This window comes from Asparagus officinalis, chromosome 9, assembly GCF_001876935.1.
Source record: "Asparagus officinalis chromosome 9, Aspof.V1, whole genome shotgun sequence".
NCBI lineage: Eukaryota > Viridiplantae > Streptophyta > Magnoliopsida > Asparagales > Asparagaceae > Asparagus > Asparagus officinalis.
This window is the reverse complement of record NC_033802.1, coordinates 1,102,517-1,124,960: the sequence shown is the minus strand read 5'-3', so window position 1 is coordinate 1,124,960 and position 22,444 is coordinate 1,102,517. Positions and strand designations below refer to the sequence as shown.

The window sequence follows — 22,444 nt, the reverse complement described above, 5'->3', positions numbered from 1 at the left end:
AAAACGGTTAGTGAGACTAAATACAAGGCTTATGAGAATTTCTATAAGAAGTTAGAATCTAAAGAAGAAGAGCAATATATATATAAGCTTGCTAAGATTAGAGAAAGGAAGAATAGGGATTTGGATATGTATTAGGTATATTGAAAGCGAAGATCAAAGAGTTCTAGTAACCAACAGGAAAATAAAAGAGAGGTGGAGGAGTTACTTTCATAAATTGTTTAATGATAACCAAACAAATGAGCAACATAGAGAATTTGACCATACAATGAATGATAGAAACTATAGATATTGTCAAAAAAATTAGGATTAGTGAGGTTAAATATGCTCTAAAGAAAATAAAAAGTGAAAGAGTCGTAAGACATGACGGTTTCCTTTTCCAAGTTTGTAAATATCATTGAAATATAAGCTCAGGATGATTAACTAAATTATTTAATAAGATTATCGAGACAAAAAGGATGCCGGATGAGTGAAGGATTAGTACTTTGATACCGTTAAACAAAAATAAAGGAGATATACAAAATTGTTCAGATTATCGTGGTATAAAATCCACGAGTCATGTTATGAAACTTTGAGAGAAGATAATTGAGCAAAGACTAATTATGGAACTTATACATATTTTGAGATGATTAATGGAGAGATATAGGGAGAAGAGAAATGATCTACATATGGTTTTATAGATCTAGAAAAAACTTATGATAGAATGCCTAGAGAGGTAATATGATGAGTTTTAAAAAAGAAACATGTATCTACTGTATACATTAATGTGATTAAAAATATGTATGATAGAGTAATAATTAGAGTAATAGCTAATGAAGAAAAGAAGTCATTTTCTATTATCATAGGTTTATACCAAGGGTCAGTCTTAAGTCTTTATCTTTTTGCATTGGTTATTGACCAACTTACTAGGCAGATTAAGGATGGAATGTCATGGTGCATGTTATTTGCGGATGATATAGCGGTAGTTGACGAAATTAGATGGATAATTTCTAAAATAGAAAGGTGGAGACAAGCTCTTGAATCTAAAAGTTTTAGAATTAATAGAAAAAAAGCAGAATATCTAAAGTACATTTTTAGTAAAACTAATAAAAAGAAGAGCTTATAGTATATATGATGGTCAAGAAATATCTGAAAGTAATCATTTTTGCTATTTAAGATCAATCATTCAGCATGATGGTGAGATTGATAATGATGTTGTCCATCAAATCAAATCGGGATTGCTGAAATGGAGAAGTGCTTCCGGAGTCTTATGAAATCGTAGAATAATAATGAAACTAACGGTTATAAGACCAGCAATGCGTTATGGATCAGAGTGCTGGGCAATTAAAAAAGTAACATGTGTAAAAAAACGAGTGTAGCAGAAATGAGCATGTTGTGTTGGTCTTGTGGGTATACACTAGAAGATAGGATAAAAATAAGTTCATCCGTAGTAAATTAGAAGTTGCTCTATTGAGGATAAAATGAGAGAAAATCGACTATGATGGTTTGGTCATGTATAACGAAGACCTCTTAGTACACCGGTTAGGAAAAGTAATAGTATATAGTTAATGTGATTAGGAGATCTAGGGTTAGAGCTAAAAGAATTTGGTTAAAAACAACTAAGAAGGACATGATTATGATTAACTTCATGGAGGAGATGACCTATAATAGAATGAAATGGAAGAATATGATTCATGTACATTTAGGATAAAGGCTTTGATGATAATGTTGTTGTTGTTGTAGTTGAAACAAATGCACCTTGAAACGTCTGCCATATCTATAAAAAAGCAGATTGCGAGGAAGCTTATTTGGGCAAGTCTTTATTTGTATAGTATCATGAGCAAGTCTTCCTAGTTATAAACCATGTTATTGATCTGAAGATTAAAAACATTAAGCTGCATTTTTTATTTTCTTTTAAGTTAGACCGAGTTTGTTTCAGTGAGAGTATGTCACAAACTTGAAGATCGCAAGCATTGATGTCTGACTTTCTGTTAGTTGTCATTTTTCATTAGCTAAGAGAAAAGTCTTATTTTTTAGAAACTTTTCAAATTTTGACAGGCTTGTGCTTTGTACAACAATTGGTGGCCGATGTTATCAGGTAAACATTAGATCAATGAAGCTGCATTTGGCTTTCCGGCGTGCTGTTTTACGAACATGCTAATGTTTTACACTGTTTCTCTTTCTTCAGCGTTAATGTATGTGCTGGTGCCTATGCCCTGTTTGTTCTTTGGAGGTGGGTCCACTCAGTTCCTGACCAGCAATGAGGGTGGAGCGTAAGTGCATTTTATTTCAAGTATGTTACTGATTTAAAATTCTTTGATATATGTCCATCTTTAGTTCCCTTGCACATGAAGATTGTAATACCATGTTTAGTAGTTATATTTCAAAGAAAAAAGGAGAAAAAGATTAATTAAGTTCACCCATCAGCATTTATTTATTTTTTTCCATCAGATGTAAAATAGACCATTCTTTCGAAACAAGTGCGAAATACAAAATCATTTATGATTTGGAAAATTTATTAGAAAACTGCCAATCACTAAATCGATCAAGACCGGGTTGAATACAAACCCAATGTATAGGGTGTGTTTGGATAGGAGTAGTTGAAGTTCCGTTTTTTTTCAATCATATCCGAATTTCAATATATTTGTTTGGTTGAATGTTGTTGCAAATCTAAAAAAAAATGTTGTAAGGGCAAAATAACCTAAAATAAGGGGATTGTTGCTGCTTACAAATTGAGGAGCGTGTTCCAACAGTAGGAACTATATGTTGTTAAAGCATTTGTAATTGCCCGTATAAGTCCTTTTAGAGTTTTCTATAGGGCTATGTAGAAAGGGAAACTTATTTTGGCAGAACTGTACCAGTGGGTAGATGTAAGATATTGACTATTTCAAACTATTTTGACGACAATATGGGCAAGTCCTGCCTCTTCACCATTTTCTCCATGTGGAGGTTTTAATTATGTCGCGATTCATCGATATAGGCTCGAGCCTTAGACACACAGATTAATTTACACAGTGATAATGAAGTTCTCTCTACCTCATGGAGAACTTCCTGCCCATAGCGTAATTTCTTCCTCCTTTCATATGAGTTCATAATGTAAGACTAGTCCCTCGTCTCCCAAAAAAAAAACAAAAGCAAAAAGCATTCCTGATGGAGACTGGATGGATACCTGTTGTAAGGCTGATGGGGGCCCGTCACTTCAATATCTCAAGGGCAACGACTACTGGAAGTTTCTGCGATGGCTTCAGTTTCTTAACAAATTGACAAAAATTCACTCAAAAGACATACTCTACAATACCAAAGCAAGAATAATACTTGTCTTGAGCATTTCTAATAGTTTCTGTTACAATTTAACAGTTGGATAAATGCTGCTAAATTCCTAACTGGTGCATCCACTGTGGGGAGCATAGCCATTCCTGTGATCCTCAGACACGCCCACTTGATCGAGACTGGAGCAATGTTCATAGAGTTTACGTCCTTCTTCATTTTGGTCGTCACCGTTCTGTGTTTCCACAGAGTTAGTCTCGACGAAGATTGGTAAGACTATGTAGCTTTTATCTCCAAGGGAGAAGAACTGATCGTAGGATGAGAAAAGGAGACGACCTAGTCCATGTGTTGTACTGTACATATACTCTCATGTAACTTCGCTGCGCTCATATGAAGAAAGATGGGGAAAAAAAAATCTTATACGTCTTACCCTGTAATAATTGGTTTGAGAAATATGAAGCTGTTCATAGGCTGCATACTGTTTCATAATTGGCCTGAGTTTGGATTTCATAAATTTAGTTGAGGTTAGAGTCTGATCTTGATGTTCTGTTTCTGGTGCCAAACTTCTGACTGAATGAGAAGGAAAGACCACATTTCCCCCTTCTTTTCCTTTATGTTATTGTCACTGATTTTGTCTTTGTTTATATCATTGACTGGTAGTTGATGCCTGACGATCTTCCTTTAATTTGGGATAGCATAAAACTTTTCTGTAATATTCAACTGGCGACAATTCAAGCTTAGCTGTACTATGGGGCTAATCCATCATCGTAATCTACCCTACAACACTGATTTTTCTTTTTCTTTATGGGTTAATTTCACAAAACCCCCCTAACTTCGGGGGTGTTGTTATCTCACATAACACCCCCAACACCCCACACACAAAAAAAAAAAAAAAACGAAATCTTCGGGGTGTCTCACGAGACCTAAAAATTGAACTTTTCTCATAGGACCTTCCCCAACACCCCCACCCCCAAAAAAACCCTCCTCCCATGCGTGCGCACAAAAAAAGGAAAAAACATGAAATTTACAAATAACTAAAATTTTCTTAAGGTAAAAAAAAAACTCAAATTTTAGGGGAGAGTGTATGTTGCTTGTAAATGACGAATGATAAAGTTTAGGGTTTTTTTCACTCAAAAACATTCTAGTTATTTACAAATTACAGGTAGGGGGATTGGGTGAGATAAGGTAAAGATTATGTGGGTTTCTTGAGACACCCATAGTTTAGAAGGTTTAAGGTAAAGATTATGGGGGTTTCTTGAGACACACTTAGTTTAGAAGGTTTATGCGAGATAAATAAAATTTACGAGGATTATGTGCAACACCCCACAACGTTTTGGGAGGAGGGGGTGTTACTTGAAATTGACCCTTTCTTTATCATGCAGCCATATAAAAAAAATATGTTATATGCCAGTAAGTCCCTTATTCATGTAAATATGTAATAATATGGAAAACACTAAGGAAAAAAAATAAAATACTCGTTTCATCTCATCAAAAACAAATTCAAACCTACTATTTAAGGAATTTGCCATCATGAAAACCTCTTCTTTCCTCAATTCTCAAGCATTTCATAAAAAACTCTTTTTTCTCAATTCCCACGCATTTCGTTTCCAAAAATAAAATTTTGATTTAAATCCCAAAAAAAAAAAAAAAAAAAAAACCACGCGTCTCATACACTGTTTTGGGTTGAGAGGAATTCATGTGTCTACACTCAGCGTTGATGTTGAGGTGCGCTTTACGTGCGTCCAATCGTTGGTCCATAAAATTCCAACGTTATCAAGACCCAAATTGTCCTTTTTCCTTCAATTCTTGTTACTGATATTCCATGATAAGTGCAAACATGAAATTCACTAGAAAGTCCAGCGGAAAAAAGGACCAGAAAGCCATTTTTTAACGATCTTGACTCCCTTCTTTTTTAAGGGCTAGCCGTTTGGTTTGCCCGAAATAAATGGAAACTGGGTGAAAAGCTAGGAAATCCTATGATGTTACTTGTTTCACACACATGTGACACACAAAACCGTGGAGAAACTATCACAATTCTAAGAAAATCCAATTCCTAATTTTTAGAAAGGAATTGGCCAGGAAGGTGACACAATTCTATTAATAACCGGGCAGCCCGGTAGATCACATAGAAAAGTCATGTTGCTCCCCCGGAGTATGAGTTCAGTTCTCATGTGCGCCAAATGTGCAGTAGTTTTGATTGTTAGTATTATTGTTATGTGCGCCAAAGATGTATTTTCCTTTAAAAAATCCTATTAATTATCAGGCCACATTGCTTTCCCTCAAACTCTCTGTCATTCCCTCCTCCTCAGATTTCTTATTCTTTGAGTTTGAAACAAACTAGAGATCAGTTTTCTCACACGCTCTCCTTTTCCAATCATCAATTTCAAGCTGAAACAAACAACGAATTAGCATTTCTAAGAAATGCGTGGAAAGCAATGGAATTGATTTCTTGCACGAAATCATGTTTTCTATATTTTTAGGAAATGCGCCATTAGAGGAATTATTTATCTCACTATAACAAGACCACTAAAAACTTTTTTTTTTGGGTGGGGGGTGGGGGATGTCTCGTTCATATTATTATTATTATTATTTTGATGACAAGGGAAACTTGGTCACTCCAGCTCAGTTTTAACTCCTTCGGAGTTCCGCCAGCGGTCCTGGTTCGATTCTCCTTGTTCCCTTCACACCTACAAGGAGCTACCCTTAATACAAGGGGCTCATCCCCACGGGCAGAGCGCGGGCGAGCAGCGTGGGGACCACTGGGACGCGAACTGGTGAGCATACAACGGGCTGAGCTGGATTTGGTGACCAATAAAACCCCGGGTTTCCGTCCCCACCCTTAAACCAAGGGAAACCAGGTGAATGCGGCTACGAGGATTCGAACTCCTGACCAACAACGGGCAATAGCCTGGAGAGATACACTCCCCCATGGAGAGCTGCTGACCATGAGTCCCACCCGCGGGTGGTTGTCTCGTTCATATTATTATAAGAATAGATAAGCATACTACATACTATGTTCATAGATATATATACACGAAAGTCACAAATATGTAAACTAAGCTTTAATAAGTCTTGCTGAGTTCTTGATGATTTCTATTGGAACATTGACTCTTCTGTTGAAGATTTCTTAGTTTCTGTATTTTTAATTTTATTTTTGGGCTAAAATTTTCAAATTCCTCGAGAAATTGGCACATTTTTAGATTACTCTCAAGAAAGTCTAGACATGTCACTTAACCCTCGAAATCTTTCCAGATCACAAAACACCGGATGTTATCTTTAAAATATTCACAAAAATGTAAACGTTATTGAGATTAAGCGGCATTTCCAAACTTTTTGCATCTAAATACAGGCCAAACTTCTCGAGGGTCTCGTGAAATCTACCCCTTACTTTTTTTTCTTATTAATTTTTTTTTCTTATTATGATAATAAAAAAAAGGAAACTGATCGTGTTCAGTCCCAATCCTGCAGCAGTGAGTCCCAGTCAATTTCTCCGCCTTCTGCCTCCTCCTCAGACCTATGAATGGCGTCATTACCGGAGTGCGAGCCGTCATTGGAGCTCCTGCCTTCGGCTGGCGGCGGAGTCACGGTGGAGGAACCGGAGTGCGAGCCGTCATTGGAGCTCCTGCCTTCGGCTGGCGGCGGAGTCACGGTGGAGGAGGAAGCAGCCTCGGTGGTGACCGGAGGACGACGATCAAAGGACCGGAGGGTGCCTAGATACACTCGACATAAACTGAACTCACTGTGTAGCTGCATGAAATCATGGCAACCATAACATTAATAAGCAATATACACAATTTATAATGAAGTATTACTTTTTGCAGGTTGTGCTACAATTAGTTCATTACCTTGCTCGTGCAGCAGTGAGTAGAGTCACAAAATACAAAAAAAAAAGTATCACATTATACAATATTGAAAATAGGCTTGTTAAAATCTCTCTCACAATTATACCAGAACTCTAAAGTTATGATGATAATTGAGGGTTATATTTTGATATTCCAACATGGTTCGGGTAGGTTAAGCCCTTTTTTATGAGCCGAAACATGGACTCGCACAGCAGTGTGAATTTTTAAAAAATTCGCTTTAAATTCGTGGTTAGTGGGATTCGAAACATGGGTTGCTCTGATATCGTGTTACAGTTCTCTAATCATTACACCAAAACTCTAAAGTTGTGGTGAGGGCCAATGATTATAGTTTTATATTCTAACAATACCCCTGCAGGTTGAGCGCTTTTATTATATATAGGCTGAAACTTGGAATGCACATTGCAGCGGTGTCAATTTTTAAAAAATCCACTTTAAATTCAGAGCAAGTGGGATTTAAAATTTAGACTGCATGCTCTGATACCATGTTAAAATCCCTCTAATTATTACACAAAACTCTGAAGCTATCAGATGATTAGGGAATATCATTTTGTATTCTGAAAAGATGCTGAGAGTCTTCATAAAATTAATCAATAAGGTCGAGCAATATTTAAAGTATCATCAACACTGTTATTGTTGCTAGGTAGCTAGAGTAGTCAGTAGAATACCATTTTACATTATCATATTGCTTGAAAACTATGATTATTTAGCAATAAGAATGGAGTATTAATTTGATATAGCAAAGTGCTGTACATATATGTATACGTCAATATCATGATATATATTATGTTCGTCTTACTTAGTAATATGCAATATAGAATTTGTAAGTTCAAACCTTAGCTGCTAGCGTATAATTTTTTTTCCCGTTTAAGGATAAATAAATTGAGTGAGATGAGTTAATCCTCTTATTCTGTGACAAATTATAGCAAAATAATCCTTTGCTTACGTACCCACTCCATATTATTATATATTTCATGTTGCACTACGTACCTAGTTAATACCTTAGTGTTAAGAGTAAAACTACAATTCTCAATCCTCTCCACAACTTCGAAGTATATATTTATGATGAGTTCAATTGTTACAAATTTGAAGTGAATTTTAAAGGGGGAAGTCCAGGCTTATAAAAAGTGCCCACAACTTTGGTGCATAAAACTTACAAGATTGCGATTGTTTATATATCTACTAGCTAATTACAGTAACATTAATCTTAAATTACATACCTTTGGAGCTCCACTTGCCAAAGAGGCTACATCCTGTTGAAGGGCTCTATATTCATTCATCTTCCACTTGGTTTTCCTACCTCCGGGAGCTCTCCCTGTATAAAACACCATCGTCTTCTTGGCTCCGATCACCCTGCAAGCCTCTCGGTTGCTCGAGTTGTAGACCCAACTCGGGGACCCTGTCGCCTTCCAGTACCCCGTGGGGGTCGTTCGCCTCGGCCTCCCCCCATGGATTTCTCTCTCCTGCCTTGGACAGAAGAAGAACCATTGCCCACGGTCCTCATTGCCGCCTCCTAAAATTTAATTAATTAGATTATGTCATGACTTAGTGTATAGGGGCCAGGTATCTAGCTATGTGCATGGGGTCAACATATATGGTCTCTTTTTCTTTCTGATACCTTTCATTAAGATTTTATGAAATTTCTATAACTATGAACATATATTCTTGATTAATACTCTCTAATGGTAACGAAGAAGATACATAGTGATGGAACTCGAAATATATATATAGAATCAACTTAATTTAGTGCAAAAACATAAATATATATACTACATGCTTAAAAATATATACCTGGCAGTTGCCAAGGATCAAAGTTATATATATCGAGCACGGGTATTACGCGTGCCATAGCTTCCTCTCTCTTCTTCTCGAGCTTGTTTCTGAGATAGAACCCTACGAGCTCTTCTTCTGTAGGAAAGAAGCGAAACCCTGGAGCACGGTGGCGGTCATCAACATCGTCATCATCATTAGCATTACTATTTTTTGCACTGCTGCTGCTCATCTTAATTAATGTTTGATTTCATTTCTAGGGACCATTCTTAATTAGTCAAACAAAATCTGAAACGGATCACTGGTTGAGCCGAACCAAACTGAATCGGATTATTTTTGTCCGGTTCGGTCGGTTATTTCGGTCTCGGTAAGGGGACGACGTTTCCCTTCGTAGCAAACGCAAGAGGAGAAGATAGAACTGTGAGATTTTGAGGAAAAATAAAAGATCGAAAAATAGGTATTCATCATTGAAGGCTGCTTCAAGCTTGTGAACGCGCCTCGTAACCTGGGGCTTTAGAAGGTACGGTGGGTGGGCCCACAAAGTTGAGAAGAGGTGTGAAATTGGGGGGGACTTGTGTGTGATAGGAGTGCGTCGTGGTGGGTCCCGCGAAGAGTGAGAATAACTTTCAATCATTTAAAACTAAGTCGGGTCGGGTTGATAGTATGCCGATTTACAAAAATAACGGTCGCACTGAACCGAAAATACGTAACAAACCAACCGCATTGACCGGTCGAAAATCGAGCGGTTCGATCGGTTAGTTCGGTCCAAGCCGTACTATGCTCAGCCCTTGTGGAAATTGCAGTGTGAAAGAAGCAATTAATATATTCCACATACATTTGAAGTTTGTGTGACCGCCGTAATTCAATTCCTTCGGACAATTCAAAACATGGTACTGAGATGAGAAAGTGTAGTTTCCGCCCCATTTCCCCATGTATATCTAGTGGATATATAGGTGATTTATTCTAGATCCAATCCTCATTATAATCTCTTACATCAGTTCACTAGCTCATTCCTAATTTACGTTCAAGGAAAAAACATAACCAAACATGAGATGATTAATAGTTGATATAATGCAGCGGTCTTTACCTTTTTTTAATAGTAAAGAGGATCTGAATTCTTGTTTATTAGGGAATTCAAGTGTCAATTGGAATGCTGGTATGTTGGAATGAGATGATAATTTGGTACTTGTTTTTAGGCTAAATTGTACTTAAATACACCATAGTTTCACTTAAGTTGCACTTGAGTGCCTCCATTGGTAAATTCACACACTTAAATACCCTAAAGTTTCTAAATGTTACAAGTTGAAAATCTCTGTTAGTAAATTGTTAGAAGATTCTTGGAATATTCCTAAATGACCTATCACGTGATATATTATTTCTCTACATTTATGTTCATTTCATTTATAATAAAATCACTCATATGCTATATTAAATAGAGGGGACATTTTCATCTTTTAGGAAAAATATAACCATGTTTGGATTTTTTTTTATGTAAATACTTTGGGGCATTTAAGTGCAGACATATAAATCTGAGGTCGTATATAAATTTGAGGTCGTTTAAGTGCAACTTAGGTGAAACTATAGGGTGCTTAACTGCAATTTCTCATTATTTTTACTCATGTGATGAGCCGAATTTGATATTATAACGTTGTTGCATTCACAAAAACACTGTAAGTAAATAAATGATCAACATTAGAGAAGTTGAAACCGCAAGGGTATTTTTAAAAGATAATTTTTTGATACAGAGAGTGACATTGGTCCAAAGAGCTCATAATCAAGAAAAGAGGTTTGAGTTCTACGTACTCAGCCACCAAAAAACAAAAAAAAAGAAGAAGAAGAAGGATATATCAACGCATCAAATCCCATTGGAGACGTCTTCACATGCTCCTCTCCTCACAATTGGACGCATCTTCACATACTCCTCCCCTCACAATCACCATCATCTGATAGTCTGTTTTTACTTTTATTTTTAATTTTTTATTTTTTAAGGAACTGATATAAGTCTTATATAGTTATCTGGAAAAAAACAAATGATCAGTTTCCAAGAATTAATCCTCCCAGCTGGTTGGAGGAGGGAAGTCGACATTAAATTAAAAGTCAACTAGGGAAAACATTCAGTCAGCTGGGCCCCACGGGGACCAAGGGCACGACCCCATCAGCCTGAGTCAACGATTCGCATGCAAGACCAGGGTCGTGGCATCTTCGCTTGTTAACCACGTTGAATTTTTTATCATGGTTTCTTAACTAGACATTCTTACTTGTTGAAATTAACTTGATAATACTTAGTTGTTGAGGGTGATTATTTTTGCAGTTACGTACTCGATGGGTACCTTGAGTTCAATGAATACTGAGAATCAAAAGGAGAGACGACATGCAAGATCAGCTGTAAAACTCAAAAGAGAGTTGGGGCTCATGATCCCTGCATGGACTCGGAACTCTGTGATTTTTTTTTTTTTTTTGGTCATTCCAAGCTCTGGGTTTTGCTTTCTTTAGACAAGAGAAATACTATGTGCATACGTTCATATGCCGCTGCCTTAGAACTTTGTTACTACTAGTTGAGCATAGGACACCTTGATTATTTCACTCCTCACTCTCGCTCTAGAAATTTTTTAAATTTTTTTTTTAAGAAACCATGTTTAAAACAAGATCATTGGGAAATAATCTGAAAAACAAAGTTTATAGTTGTGTTTTGAGCAATCAATTTGCTGGTCTCTCTTTCATTCCTTAGTCCAGGCCCAGCCCATCGAATTTATGATGATTAGGCGAATGTACTATTGGGCGTTACTATAGGCCAAAACTGCACGCTACTCGGTTTGTACTTATCTATTACTCAATACAAATGAAAGATCCTAAGATTCACTATTCATGCTACAGTCAATTTTATAGCATTAAACAACAGAGGACTGGATACTGTAGCAATTTTGAAAAATTAAATATCACTGTAACACACGGGAAATTGTAGCATTTTTAAAAATCTTTAATAGAGGTGGGAACTGTAGCTAAACAAAAAAGTCCTAGCATTTAAAAATTACTGTAGCAGAAAAAATGGATATGATGTGCTTTGCACGGCATTCAGGACTAGTTAGCTAAATACTGTAATATCTTGGTCGTGTCATCTTTGCATCCTACCTCTTCTAGTCGAAAAATATAAGGGACGACAAAGTGCGCATTAAGCTATACAAAACTGCTAAAGAAAACTCCACAATTAATTATTATTTTCGAGAATACACAATTTATTTTATTGCACAAATTAACAACAAACCCATAAGAGAAATTAAGGGCTAATGAGCACAACACAGCAAACAGTAATCTGTATGACAAAAGCAAGCAGAAATTTTATTAAGGCACTTCATATATATATAAAAGACGTACATAACATCATGAACACATTTAGCTGATAGAAAATCTTCAAGAAGCCATAGTAGTTCACAGCACAATTTAGGCCTGCTTAGCTATAGAAATCTTAGCACCACCACGTTTTTCTAGTAAAATAAATAAAAAGTTAATTATCAAGCACGCATAACATAATGAAGAAGGCTCAAGGAACTCCTATGATAGGAAGGAAAGGGAAGAAGAAGATCAATGGTATATTTCCGGTGAAGTTTGCCGGAGGAGGCAAAGCCATCGGAGGAAAAACTCCAAAATCCGGTGACTTCTTATCGTCGCTGTGGCTTTGATCAAAAACTTTTGGTGTAGGGTGTGAGATGAAGAAAGTGAGGGGCGTGGATAAGCTGTAGGAGCCACTCAAACCTGCAGGAGCTTTTATGATTTTTGACAGCATGGATTTCTTGAAAGCCCAGAGCTGAACCGGACCTCCCAGTAGCATAGCATAGCAGTTCAACGGAGATGATGAAGGTGAAGAGGAGTTTTTGGGGACCTCAGCTTCAAAGTTTCCTTTGTTGTTGGTTAAGGCAAAGACTAATTTTCTCTCAAATCTGCACTTAACTGCCACCCTCACACCTGCATTAACCAAAAAAAAATTAAAGGAGGAGGAGTTCTGTCATGAATACTAGCATCTTTAATCCACTACAGTGTTAATGAGCAAGCTTATAACAAGATAACTTGAAGACACCTAGAGAAGCATTAATTTCAGTATAAAAAAAAGGGTCTTATTATGAATGAGCAATTTTTTTTCTTAGCCTCTACTGGAATAATTCAAAGTGTATATTACAGAAAATTCCCCTAAGGTAATGCATGCGTGACAAAATAACCACTTAGCGTTGCAAAAGTGAGCATTTGATCCCCGCTAATTCAATTTTTACAAGATTAACCTGGAGCAAAAACTACAATCATATAATGTGACAATTATACGTACTCCTACACGAACATATATACCATTGTTGTATTAGAAGTTAGCGATTACATCTGAAAGGTGATGATTATTTGACTAGAAATTGAAAACAGGATAGATAATATTATCGCTTTCAAAACCTTTGGGGGTATTCTCTCACTCCTATAAACCATACGAGGATTTTTTTTTTTTGGTGATGTATATATGGATCAAAAAAGAAATAGGATAAATTAAGATAAAACACCGGAGAGATCTTTGTGAGGATTGCAGTCGACGCAAGAGACGGAGCCCTTCACCAGTTGACAGGACGAGAGATTGATGCTTGCAAGAGCGAGAACAAGGACGAGAACACGGACTGCTGCACAATGGGGAGCCATGGGGAGCAAGATTGATTAGGGTGCGCTATTAGAAAGACCCACACAAGACCTTATATAAAGGAAAAAGATAAGAGGCCATTAATGAGAAGATAAGAAGACATTAATGAGGGGGTTGTTGAGCTTACAAGAGTAGATGGCATAAAGAAGAGAAAATCTGGATTATTAATGGCTAAATCAAATATTTTTGTAGCTAGAGGTCACTCTGATCAAATTCAAAATCCCCAAAAAAAAAAAATGATTAATGGTGAAAGGTCGGCAGAAGACGCGAGTTATAAATCATAAATTTCATATTGTAAGCCTTGGCGTGTGACACGTTAGACTTGACGATGTTACGTACCTTAGGGGTCTAAAGCGAAAAATCTTCAAGTAGTTTAGCAGAATAAAACGGATCGAGTTGTGTGCAAAACCCTTCAAATTTCAGGAGGGTTTCGTGGAATTGAAACAGTTGAGGGGTTATCTCAAAAATGGCCAAAGTTAAATATTTCTTTCAAAACGCATAACTACAACAGTTCACTTCATGACTGTTGGTAAGATTCAGCCCTTAATTTCCCTTTAAAACCTTGAGAGATGGTAAGACTGTTGGTATATATATACTTAACAAAGTCCACCGCAGCTAGCCCCACATCGATCTCTTCAACAAGTGACATGAACATGAGCAGCAAGTTTGATATATGGTTTCATGTTGAAGCAGAAGGCCCACAAGAAATTATGAAAGTGTTGACAATGTAAACCTTCAAATTTTATTTCGTCCTTGATCGGCTATAATTTAATTGACTTAGAAAGTAGTTGGACTAACATTTTCAACAGCTAGCCCATGAATTAATACGCTATGATTTTTGTGGTTGTATATAATTATGAGTACTCCACGCGCGCTCCAAAGTCTTGTATATAATTATGAGAGCTTTCGGGCGAGGCCATGAATCCTTTGCCGGATAAAACTAGGGCAAGCGATCCATAGCGGCATAAGTTGGCGGCTCCTCTTTAAAGCATGCGTGTAAAATCTTGTTGTTGTGCTCGCTGTGATAATTAAAAACAAATTAATTAACAAGTTGAGTAGTTAATAGTTATGCAAAATTGTAAAGATGAAAACTCAACGTAACTGATCATGCTTTGCGTACGTGCAACATTTTGATTTAGCTACTTTCTTTGAGTAACGGGGCAAGATGTCCAAGAACTTAATTTATAAAACCAATTATATATAGAAGAAAAAACATAAAAAATATACACAAATTAAGAGCTAGCGGTATGAAGAAAAGCGATCGAAAAGTACAAGAGGAGAAGCAAAAAAGAAAGGTTATGAATACTAAAATTTACAAAGAAACGTATATAAGAGTAAGGAAGAACGAGAAGAAGAGAGGAAAAAAAAACTTTCAGGGCCTTCTATTTCGAAGCAAAGGCAAACGGTTAAGACACAATTTCTCTAAACATGCATGAAGCATTCCTCACAATTTCTCTAAATTTGGCAATGAACAAATTGCCAATAAAATTTTGAAAAAGAGTAGTGGGTTTGCTGCAAATTCTAGAAAGATCATTTGCAGGTAGAAAAGCCATAAGTTTAAAGTTATGCATGCATCTAACAAACGCATGTTGTTTTCATAACCCATGAGCACTAAAAGCAAGCATAACTTCGATAATTAATGGCATATATGGTCATAAAAAACTGGGCCTGGGCTCACAACTGTAGGCCATCTCATGGACCCTAGTTACAACTTTTCTCAAAAAAGATTACACTTAATAAAACAACCAAAATATCAATTATCAAATGTTCGACTCCTCGACCGTTAATGTTACATAAGACACAGCTACAGGTTTTTTGTAACTCAATAAACGTAAAATCAGATGTATGAGGAGAAACCTAAAATGTTTTATTTTTTATTTTACGTCTCAAGAAATTTGTCCGTAACAAGGCCAAAAGCGTCCCGACCATGTTTTATTTTATTTTATTTTTATTTTTATTATTTTCAAACTGATATCGTGTCCTAGTGCAATAATAAGCTTCTGTTTTCTAAATATTTCGTCATCTAAAATGTTTCATTCTCTCATAGTAAAGTTCGGAGACGGTACAAGAGCTCTCTTGTTCAGTCCTTGGCAATCACAAAAGATAAACGCCGGGATTTACTAGGGGGATGCATTTGATCGACCTCCTCTTGGATCCTTATCAAATCAGGAATCTAGACACCTTTGGATTTATTTTAAAGCTGCAATGTAGAACAAATGCGTAGGAACAATCGCCTTGTCCTTTTTACAACTAAAGTTGTAGTCAAAACAAACTAGCACCGCAAACTTTTTATTAAAAAAAAATTCTGCGAACCAAAGAGGTCTAACATGATTGAGATGCAGGTGAAGATTAGGTGGCTAATGAAATTGTACTGACGTGTATTATGCTCTCTAGATTCTAATTACATATTATATATACGGTTTTTCTATAAAGTGCTCATGGGTACTTTATAAAAGAGGAGAAAGATAGAGAGAAATAAATAGCTCATGGGTACTCCTGATTTGCATTAATTTCTGTGCATAATTCATTTTTCTCTATTTCTCTCCTCTCATTTTCATAATTGCGGTTCGTTAATAATTAAGACCGTCAAGAGAAATGCATAGTTTTCCCAACCAGAGCAAGCTCAAATTTCTACCATATTTTTGCATTATGCGAAGACCGTCCAACGATGAAAATATTGAAGAGTCTCAACATTTGAATCCAAAATCTCAGCACATTTTCCCTTCAAAAATTTTGAGCTAAAACAGATATAACAGGAAAAGATCCAATATTTCCTCTATTTCCCATAAAACAATCTGCAAATAAATTTTCCAAGGACAGTATATTATATATATATAAGATAATCACACCTCTTTATTCTCGTATATTATGTATATAAAGATAAACTCGCTCTACAGTACAGACCTCAAGCTCTCTGCAAAATTTCTTCAAAATTTTCACCCAACAAAAATAAAAATAAAAAAAGAAACCCATCAATCCTCGAATCCAGTGGTTCGAAAAACAGCGTTCCTCACTCTCCTCAGATCCCTCCCCTTCCAAAGTCCTCCCTTTCCTTCGAGCACGAGAAGGTGGTCGCCATCGGCGACGACTCCCTGCTCTCTCTCCTCGCCACGATCTCATGCGGCGGCATCATCATCGTCTCGTCGTCGTCGGACGTCCCAGCCCCGCCGTTGATACCGAGCCCCCTTCCTCCCAAGTTGGCCGCCGGTATTCTCACGGCGCCGAGCTGTAGTACACCCTCTCCTTCCCTTCTTCGCTTTCCCGCCGGGGAGGGATCGGTCATCGCGCGACGAGGAGCAGGAGATGGACAGTTCGGCGTCAGGCAGGGGCAAGGGTTCCGATCGGGGAGGCGGCGAGGATGCGAGGCGCGGGCCGGCGGGATCGCGCGGCGGGAGGGGTCGGGGTCGGGGTTTAGGGTTTCTGGCTACGGGGGGGTTTGGGGATTGGGACCCGAAGATGTCTCTCATCTGTTGAGCTCGCGCGCGGAGGGGGGGTCGCGGGCGAGAAGAGGCCGAGGAGGCGATCCGACCCGCTTCCGGTGAGGGTTTCCATGAAGCGGGTCGGGTCCGCGGCGAAGAGCCTCAGCAGCATAGCGGGTTAACGGTGTGAGATTCGCTGCGCTTGCTATTGAGAGGTCCGGACTTCGGAGTTGGGATTTATATTAGGGAGGGGAGAGGGGAGGCGGGGAGTTTGTTGTGGCGGGCCACTCCGCTTCCATCATTAATGTGTATGCCACCTGCCAAATATAATTACGTACATAAAGATTGATGACCAAGTTTAATTTAGAGGACAAATTCACCCACCCAACAAGGGGGGGATGCGTCCGGAGGCTTACTTGCGCACGTCAGTCCAAACGCGGAGTAACCTAAAAGATCAACGGGAGATAAATAAATAACACCTGAAAACATTCAGCATCACTAAATATATCATTGTCTCATAGTAGGAAAATATATATTTATATAAATTAAATACACCTGGGGTTGCCGTCATTATCACGTATGATGCAATTTTGTACCGCTCCGCACTTCTTCACGTACGTGCTTCTTTTTTGTAGCTTATTAGGATATTAGAATGCTTAATTTAATTAGAAATATAAAACGGTCCCGTTGGCAATGATCAATTATCCCGAGATTACACTAAAAGTGACCTCCATCGTCAATTAATATGAGAGGGACCAAAAGTAGGTCCGTGACGAAACAAATATAGAGAAGAGAAATACCTCTACAACACATGCATCCCTTGGTGGGTAGGTCTCTATCATTATATTGTTTAATTACTACAAAGTTAAGCATGCTTAATTAATCTCAAACATGTCGTCATCATTCTATTTGATTCATCTCATATTTTCTAGTTTAACAGTGGTACTGCAACAGCTTTGTTGAATCGAATGAGTAACGAAGTATGATGCGTTGTTATTAATAATCTCTGGTGTTGATCGGATCGCACAAGCCAGAGCCGAAGCCACAGAGAATTTCTCGAGTTTCAAGCATTTGTCAACTTAGGATGGCATACAATTTGGTTCGGCAAAATCGCACGACAACAAAGGGAAAAAAATTTTTTGATTCCAGAACCGATCCATATGATGTCATTAGTTTCAATATTACATAACATATTCTAGAAATTAAAATAATAAGCTCACCTCTCAATGAGATGACACAATAGAAGAATAGGGTCCACACGGTAAGGGAGAAACTAGTTGCATTGCTTTTATGGATATGACGCCCTCACATTAGTTTACAGAAGACGGTGATCAGAAGTGAAATTTACTAAACAGTGTAGTAATTAAGTAGATGCTCGTTTGTTTCTCGAGAAAGTCACAGAGCAAACGATCGAAGGCAAGAGGTTGGAAGGGAATAGCACGCGGATGGTCAGCGAGAGGAGACAGAGAGTTTGCGAATTTGCATCCTGAAGGGGCACAAAAGCTTCTCAAATAATCAGGTCGTATAGAGACCTTTGCAATGCGTACTAACAAGGACGAAGGGTGAAACTACAGGTAATATTGCCCCCGACTCTAAATACCAGCTAAACAAACATCTGAAATGAGTGAAATATTAACCTCTTACTCAATGACGAAACATGTACGCGACAAGGATCTGCACAAAGCTCAATTTCAAAGGAGATACCAGCAAAATGGGAAAAAAAAAAATCTAAGCATGAAATTTGTATACTTTTGATTTGTTGGATTAGCCCAGCCTTCTCACTTTGTTGTCTGATATTCTTAATAGAAGATATTTGTTAAAATGGTATTGTGTTTATATTTCATTAGATAATTCAAGTGTATAATAACAGATATTTGCCTGTCCTTTTTCTCTACTTTTTATTTGTTGGAAGTTCTTTTGGGATTTTATGTAACTAATAAGTAAAACTTTCTTTTTTTTTAAAATCAAGAGAAAGAAAAAAATTCAGGAGGAACCATCATGTCTGCTATTCCTTGAATCAGTTCAAATTTCCAAGTAAAAAATGGTCCCCCAACAAATAGGTAAGGTAACTTACGGAGAATTCAGCTACATTTTCACCAATACTTATAAATCTCAGTATCATTGCTGCCTCCAACCCGTTGATGAGTAATCGAGTCTAACCTAGAGTTGATGGGACTTAAACAGAGACTAAAAACCAATTTTAACCCAAAAGCTAAAACTTCTAGGTATTGGCAACAACTTCTATTTTAAACTCATCACTCTTTTTAATCATATCTAATGTGGGACTATACTCACATATTACTAACCTCAACAACACCCCTTAATTTGTGAGTATAGTTTAATTTTTAACTACACTTCAATCTTCCACGGGATTCACTAACTTTTGCACCAATTTACTCGTGGGCTAACCAATTCGCTAACTCTTGCACCTACTTTTTTCGTGGGCTAACCAGAATATACATTAAGCACATGGCTATCGAATATTTGTAGGATCTTCCGCCAATCCACTCATGGTGGCTTATCATATCATATCACTCCTACAGGCATCCATGGGTTCTCGAGACACATTCAGGCTTCATATTGGACTTTATTTTTTTAATATTTCATCTTTTTTTTTAAATTACTTGGACTACAAGCCTAGCCCTAATACCATTTGTTGGGGAGTAATTGAGCCAATCCTAGAGTTGATGGGCCTTAAATAGAGGCTAGGAATCAATTTTAACCCAAAAGCTATAGCTACTAGGTATTGGCCCCAACTTCAATTTCAAACTCATCACTCTTTTTAATTATATCCAGTGTGGGACTATGCTCACCTATTGATAAACTCCAACGTGAGACTATATTCATATATTAATAAACTCCACAATCCTAGATTAAGATAAACCCCCTTCAGAGAATAGGTGGTGCAATTAGGGTTTATTGGTGCATGAATTCCATGATGAGAGTGTTCCATATTGAACTTCAATTTGTCATAAGGTCCAACTGGGTGGTAAAGGATGGAGTAGGATTGCGTGAGGTACTAAGTTGACTCGGTTGCAGGCTGCAGCCTCTGTTTAAAAAAAAACTTATTGGGAGAAATAATCTCTTTGAATTGATGTAATTGTGAGGACAATTGCTCATCTGCGTCCAAGGTGAACTTATTATGATAAGTCCTAACACGAAACTAGTTGTACAAAGAGATCTCTAAATCACTAGAGCCATTCACAGTAGTATATCAAGTCATAAAATGTCTCCTGATAAGTAAATAGGTAACGTACGTGACTGTTATTGTTCTACGCGAGGAACTGCCTATTGAAGATTTCTTTGAATTATGTAACAGAGATATAGCACAAGTATGTATTCCTAGATGAAGTAGCCGAAGCTAAAACTATGATGCATAAGAGGCGAACTATCGCATCCATAATTATGAATCAAGAAGCCAGACTGCTTTTCCTGGACATAAAAATTGAAGTATGAACACCTGGCGTTGCAGACAACTTCAATGCAATACTTAAGTGAAATGCATAGTGAAATTCCAATGTATGATTCCAAAGAGGCAACAACTATAAACTGACTGAAGAGTGGAACTAATGCAGACTAACCTCGCAGAGCTTTCGCTAATTGATCCAAAGAGTGCCAACTCTAAATGCCATCTTTTACAACTTCATCAGATGCATCAAGACTTCCTTCATCCGGTCTCCCCTCTCCCAACTTTTTCCAAATGTTTCCCACTCCTCCGGCTTCTCAGAATTGCGTCCGACTTCTTCATCAACTTAACATACTTTTCCCTCACCTTCAACATCGGATGCCTCTCAATCCCACTGTCCGATCCCCCGCAGTAAGCCTCTTTAAGAACAACATAACAAGTCTTGTTCTTCAATAGAATGTAGAACACACGACAGTGCCTCTCGAAACACTTGTAGAACTTCTGAGGCAACCCCAAATGCTTCCTCAGACAAAGAATTCTCCTCCTTTCAGCTGAACAATCCACAAACAAGGACAGCATTTCATGGAGAACACCCACGACTCTCTTCTCCGCGACGTCGCTACTTGGATCCAAATGCGAAGAATCCTCGTAAGGAGAAACATAAGGAATATTCTGAAATTTTTCCAACCAAGCTTCGACTTTTCTTTTCAAGCGCAGACCCTTTGAAGGGAATAAAGGGAATTTACCCATCGAATTCCTCTGAACTGCTGAGAGAATTTGCTCATTTGGATCAATGACGGCTCTCAATCCTTTCTCCCCATCCCCGGTCTCAACGATCTCAAAAAACCCATCTGGAATCCCATCTTGGCTCTCGAGAAAATCTTCAGGCAACCCCAGATACCAAAGCATCCCTTGAACTATTTTCAGAGGGAGCATCTTCCCCCTCGACATCAGAATTAGCCTTCTAAGCCTCCGCACAATCTCGAGCTTGCGTTTATCATAAACCGAGTTTTCAAACTCGCTAAGCTCGATAGCGTCTTGGGTAAGCCTGAACCATGGCAAATTATACTGAGGCCCAACAAACTCCTCGAAGAACGACGGGTACTTTCTCATGAAACCCGCGACTCTACCGGATATTTCGAACTCACGGGCCCGTTTAGAGATCGAAGATATAGGGATTGAGCGGTTGGGTTCGTTTGATATGATGTTTTTGATGGTGAGGAGAGGGCGGAGGTCTTTGGATTTGGCGAGGACGTCGATGGAGTCGAAGAAGGAGTCCTTCTTCAATTTCATGGTGACGTTGACGTAGGTTGAGGTTTGAGTGGAGAAGGGGTTTGGGAGAGAGAAGAGGAGGTGTTTGAGGGTTTTGCTGCGGATCATCTGGCTTTAAGAATTTGAGGTTTTAGTTCGTGTTTGAGAGGTGTTCGATGAAATGCGTGAGAGGGATAAAAAAAGGAAAATAAATAGCCAGGCGAGCGGTGGCGACGGGATGGGGGGAGTGAGCAGGAGGCGCGGTTGTTTGAATGGGACGAAACCGACGGAAGTATAAACGCATGGGGTAAATTTCACAAAACCTCCCTGGACTTTGGACATTTGCCAGTGTTTTACCATAAAACTCTCTGAACGTGTGGTGTCTCGCAAAACTCCCTAAAAAACTTCAAATCTTCATGTGAATCCTCTAGACAATGTTAATAGATCGATGAGCATCTGTTTTTCTAAGGGAAAAAACAGCGAGTTAAAATAACTACTAAAATAACTACGGAACAAATCTCGGTCAAAAAAACAAAATATTCTAAAAGAGAGCCAAAAATATCATCCACCTGAACGGACAAATTTTCTAAACCAACCTATTTGGACTTTTATTCCCAAAAAACGACCCCATTCAAAAATAATTGCAAAAACCGACCTGGTTTCAGCCTCAGCGCTGAAACCAGGTCGGTTTTTGAAAAAAACTCTCCGAAACTTCACGGGAGTTGAACTCCCGTGAAGTTTCGTAGTTCAAAAAACTTCACGGGAGTTCAACTCCCGTGAAGTTTCGGAGAGTTTTTTTCAAAAACTTACCTGGTTTCAGCGCTGAGGC

General features: G+C 38.0%; 4 protein-coding genes across 9 annotated transcripts in view; 1 reads left to right on the top strand and 3 right to left on the bottom strand.

Annotated features, from left to right (window-relative positions):
- LOC109823948 (vacuolar protein sorting-associated protein 55 homolog) overlaps positions 1-3,857 on the top strand; it is an 11,229-nt gene extending 7,372 nt beyond the window's left edge. For 2 of the 3 annotated variants that reach the window (XM_020390411.1, XM_020390410.1), the window contains exons 3-5: positions 2,035-2,074; positions 2,165-2,249; positions 3,334-3,857. In XM_020390411.1, the coding sequence (XP_020246000.1) occupies positions 2,065-2,074; positions 2,165-2,249; positions 3,334-3,517 (279 nt within the window). In that variant the 5' untranslated portion in view covers positions 2,035-2,064 and the 3' untranslated portion in view covers positions 3,518-3,857. The remainder of the gene's footprint in view (positions 1-2,034; positions 2,075-2,164; positions 2,250-3,333) is intronic. The other variant, XM_020390413.1, reaches the window with a different exon arrangement.
- LOC109824113 (NAC domain-containing protein 90-like) lies at positions 6,694-9,105 on the bottom strand. Its single transcript, XM_020390637.1, has 3 exons — positions 8,895-9,105; positions 8,324-8,616; positions 6,694-6,990 (listed from the first exon to the last, which is right to left on the bottom strand). Exons 1-3 carry the CDS (start codon positions 9,103-9,105, stop codon positions 6,694-6,696), a joined length of 801 nt encoding a protein of 266 aa, XP_020246226.1.
- On the bottom strand, positions 12,412-13,573 carry LOC109824112. Its single transcript, XM_020390636.1, has 2 exons — positions 13,409-13,573; positions 12,412-12,833 (listed from the first exon to the last, which is right to left on the bottom strand). The coding sequence occupies exons 1-2, from the start codon at positions 13,539-13,541 to the stop codon at positions 12,412-12,414; spliced, it is 555 nt and encodes a 184-aa protein (XP_020246225.1). The 5' UTR covers positions 13,542-13,573.
- LOC109824661 (protein ROOT PRIMORDIUM DEFECTIVE 1) lies at positions 14,485-22,041 on the bottom strand. Of its 4 annotated transcripts, none has more exons than XR_002242722.1 (2): positions 20,540-22,041; positions 14,485-14,558 (listed from the first exon to the last, which is right to left on the bottom strand). XR_002242722.1 is itself a non-coding variant. In XM_020391297.1 (1 exon), the coding sequence occupies exon 1, from the start codon at positions 21,742-21,744 to the stop codon at positions 20,626-20,628; it is 1,119 nt and encodes a 372-aa protein (XP_020246886.1). In that variant the 5' UTR covers positions 21,745-22,041; the 3' UTR covers positions 20,365-20,625. The 4 variants fall into 4 exon arrangements, 1 of the variants encoding a protein (XP_020246886.1); XR_002242721.1 differs by lacking the exon at positions 14,485-14,558 and adding an exon at positions 17,326-17,404; XR_002242723.1 differs by lacking the exon at positions 14,485-14,558 and adding an exon at positions 17,419-17,437.

Excerpts from the sequence above, each read along its gene's own strand:
- LOC109824113 (XM_020390637.1), bottom strand. The coding sequence starts at position 9,105 with ATGAGCAGCAGCAGTGCAAAAAATAGTAATGCTAATGATGATGACGAT. Across the intron at positions 8,617-8,894 it reads TGATCCTTGGCAACTGCCAG|GAGGCGGCAATGAGGACCGT; the intron begins GTATATATTTTT and ends ATTAAATTTTAG. Across the intron at positions 6,991-8,323 it reads TGGCAAGTGGAGCTCCAAAG|CTACACAGTGAGTTCAGTTT; the intron begins GTATGTAATTTA and ends GATTTCATGCAG.
- LOC109824112 (XM_020390636.1), bottom strand. The coding sequence starts at position 13,541 with ATGGCTCCCCATTGTGCAGCAGTCCGTGTTCTCGTCCTTGTTCTCGCT. Across the intron at positions 12,834-13,408 it reads TCCTCACAAAGATCTCTCCG|GTGTGAGGGTGGCAGTTAAG; the intron begins GTGTTTTATCTT and ends TGGTTAATGCAG.
- LOC109824661 (XM_020391297.1), bottom strand. The coding sequence starts at position 21,744 with ATGATCCGCAGCAAAACCCTCAAACACCTCCTCTTCTCTCTCCCAAAC.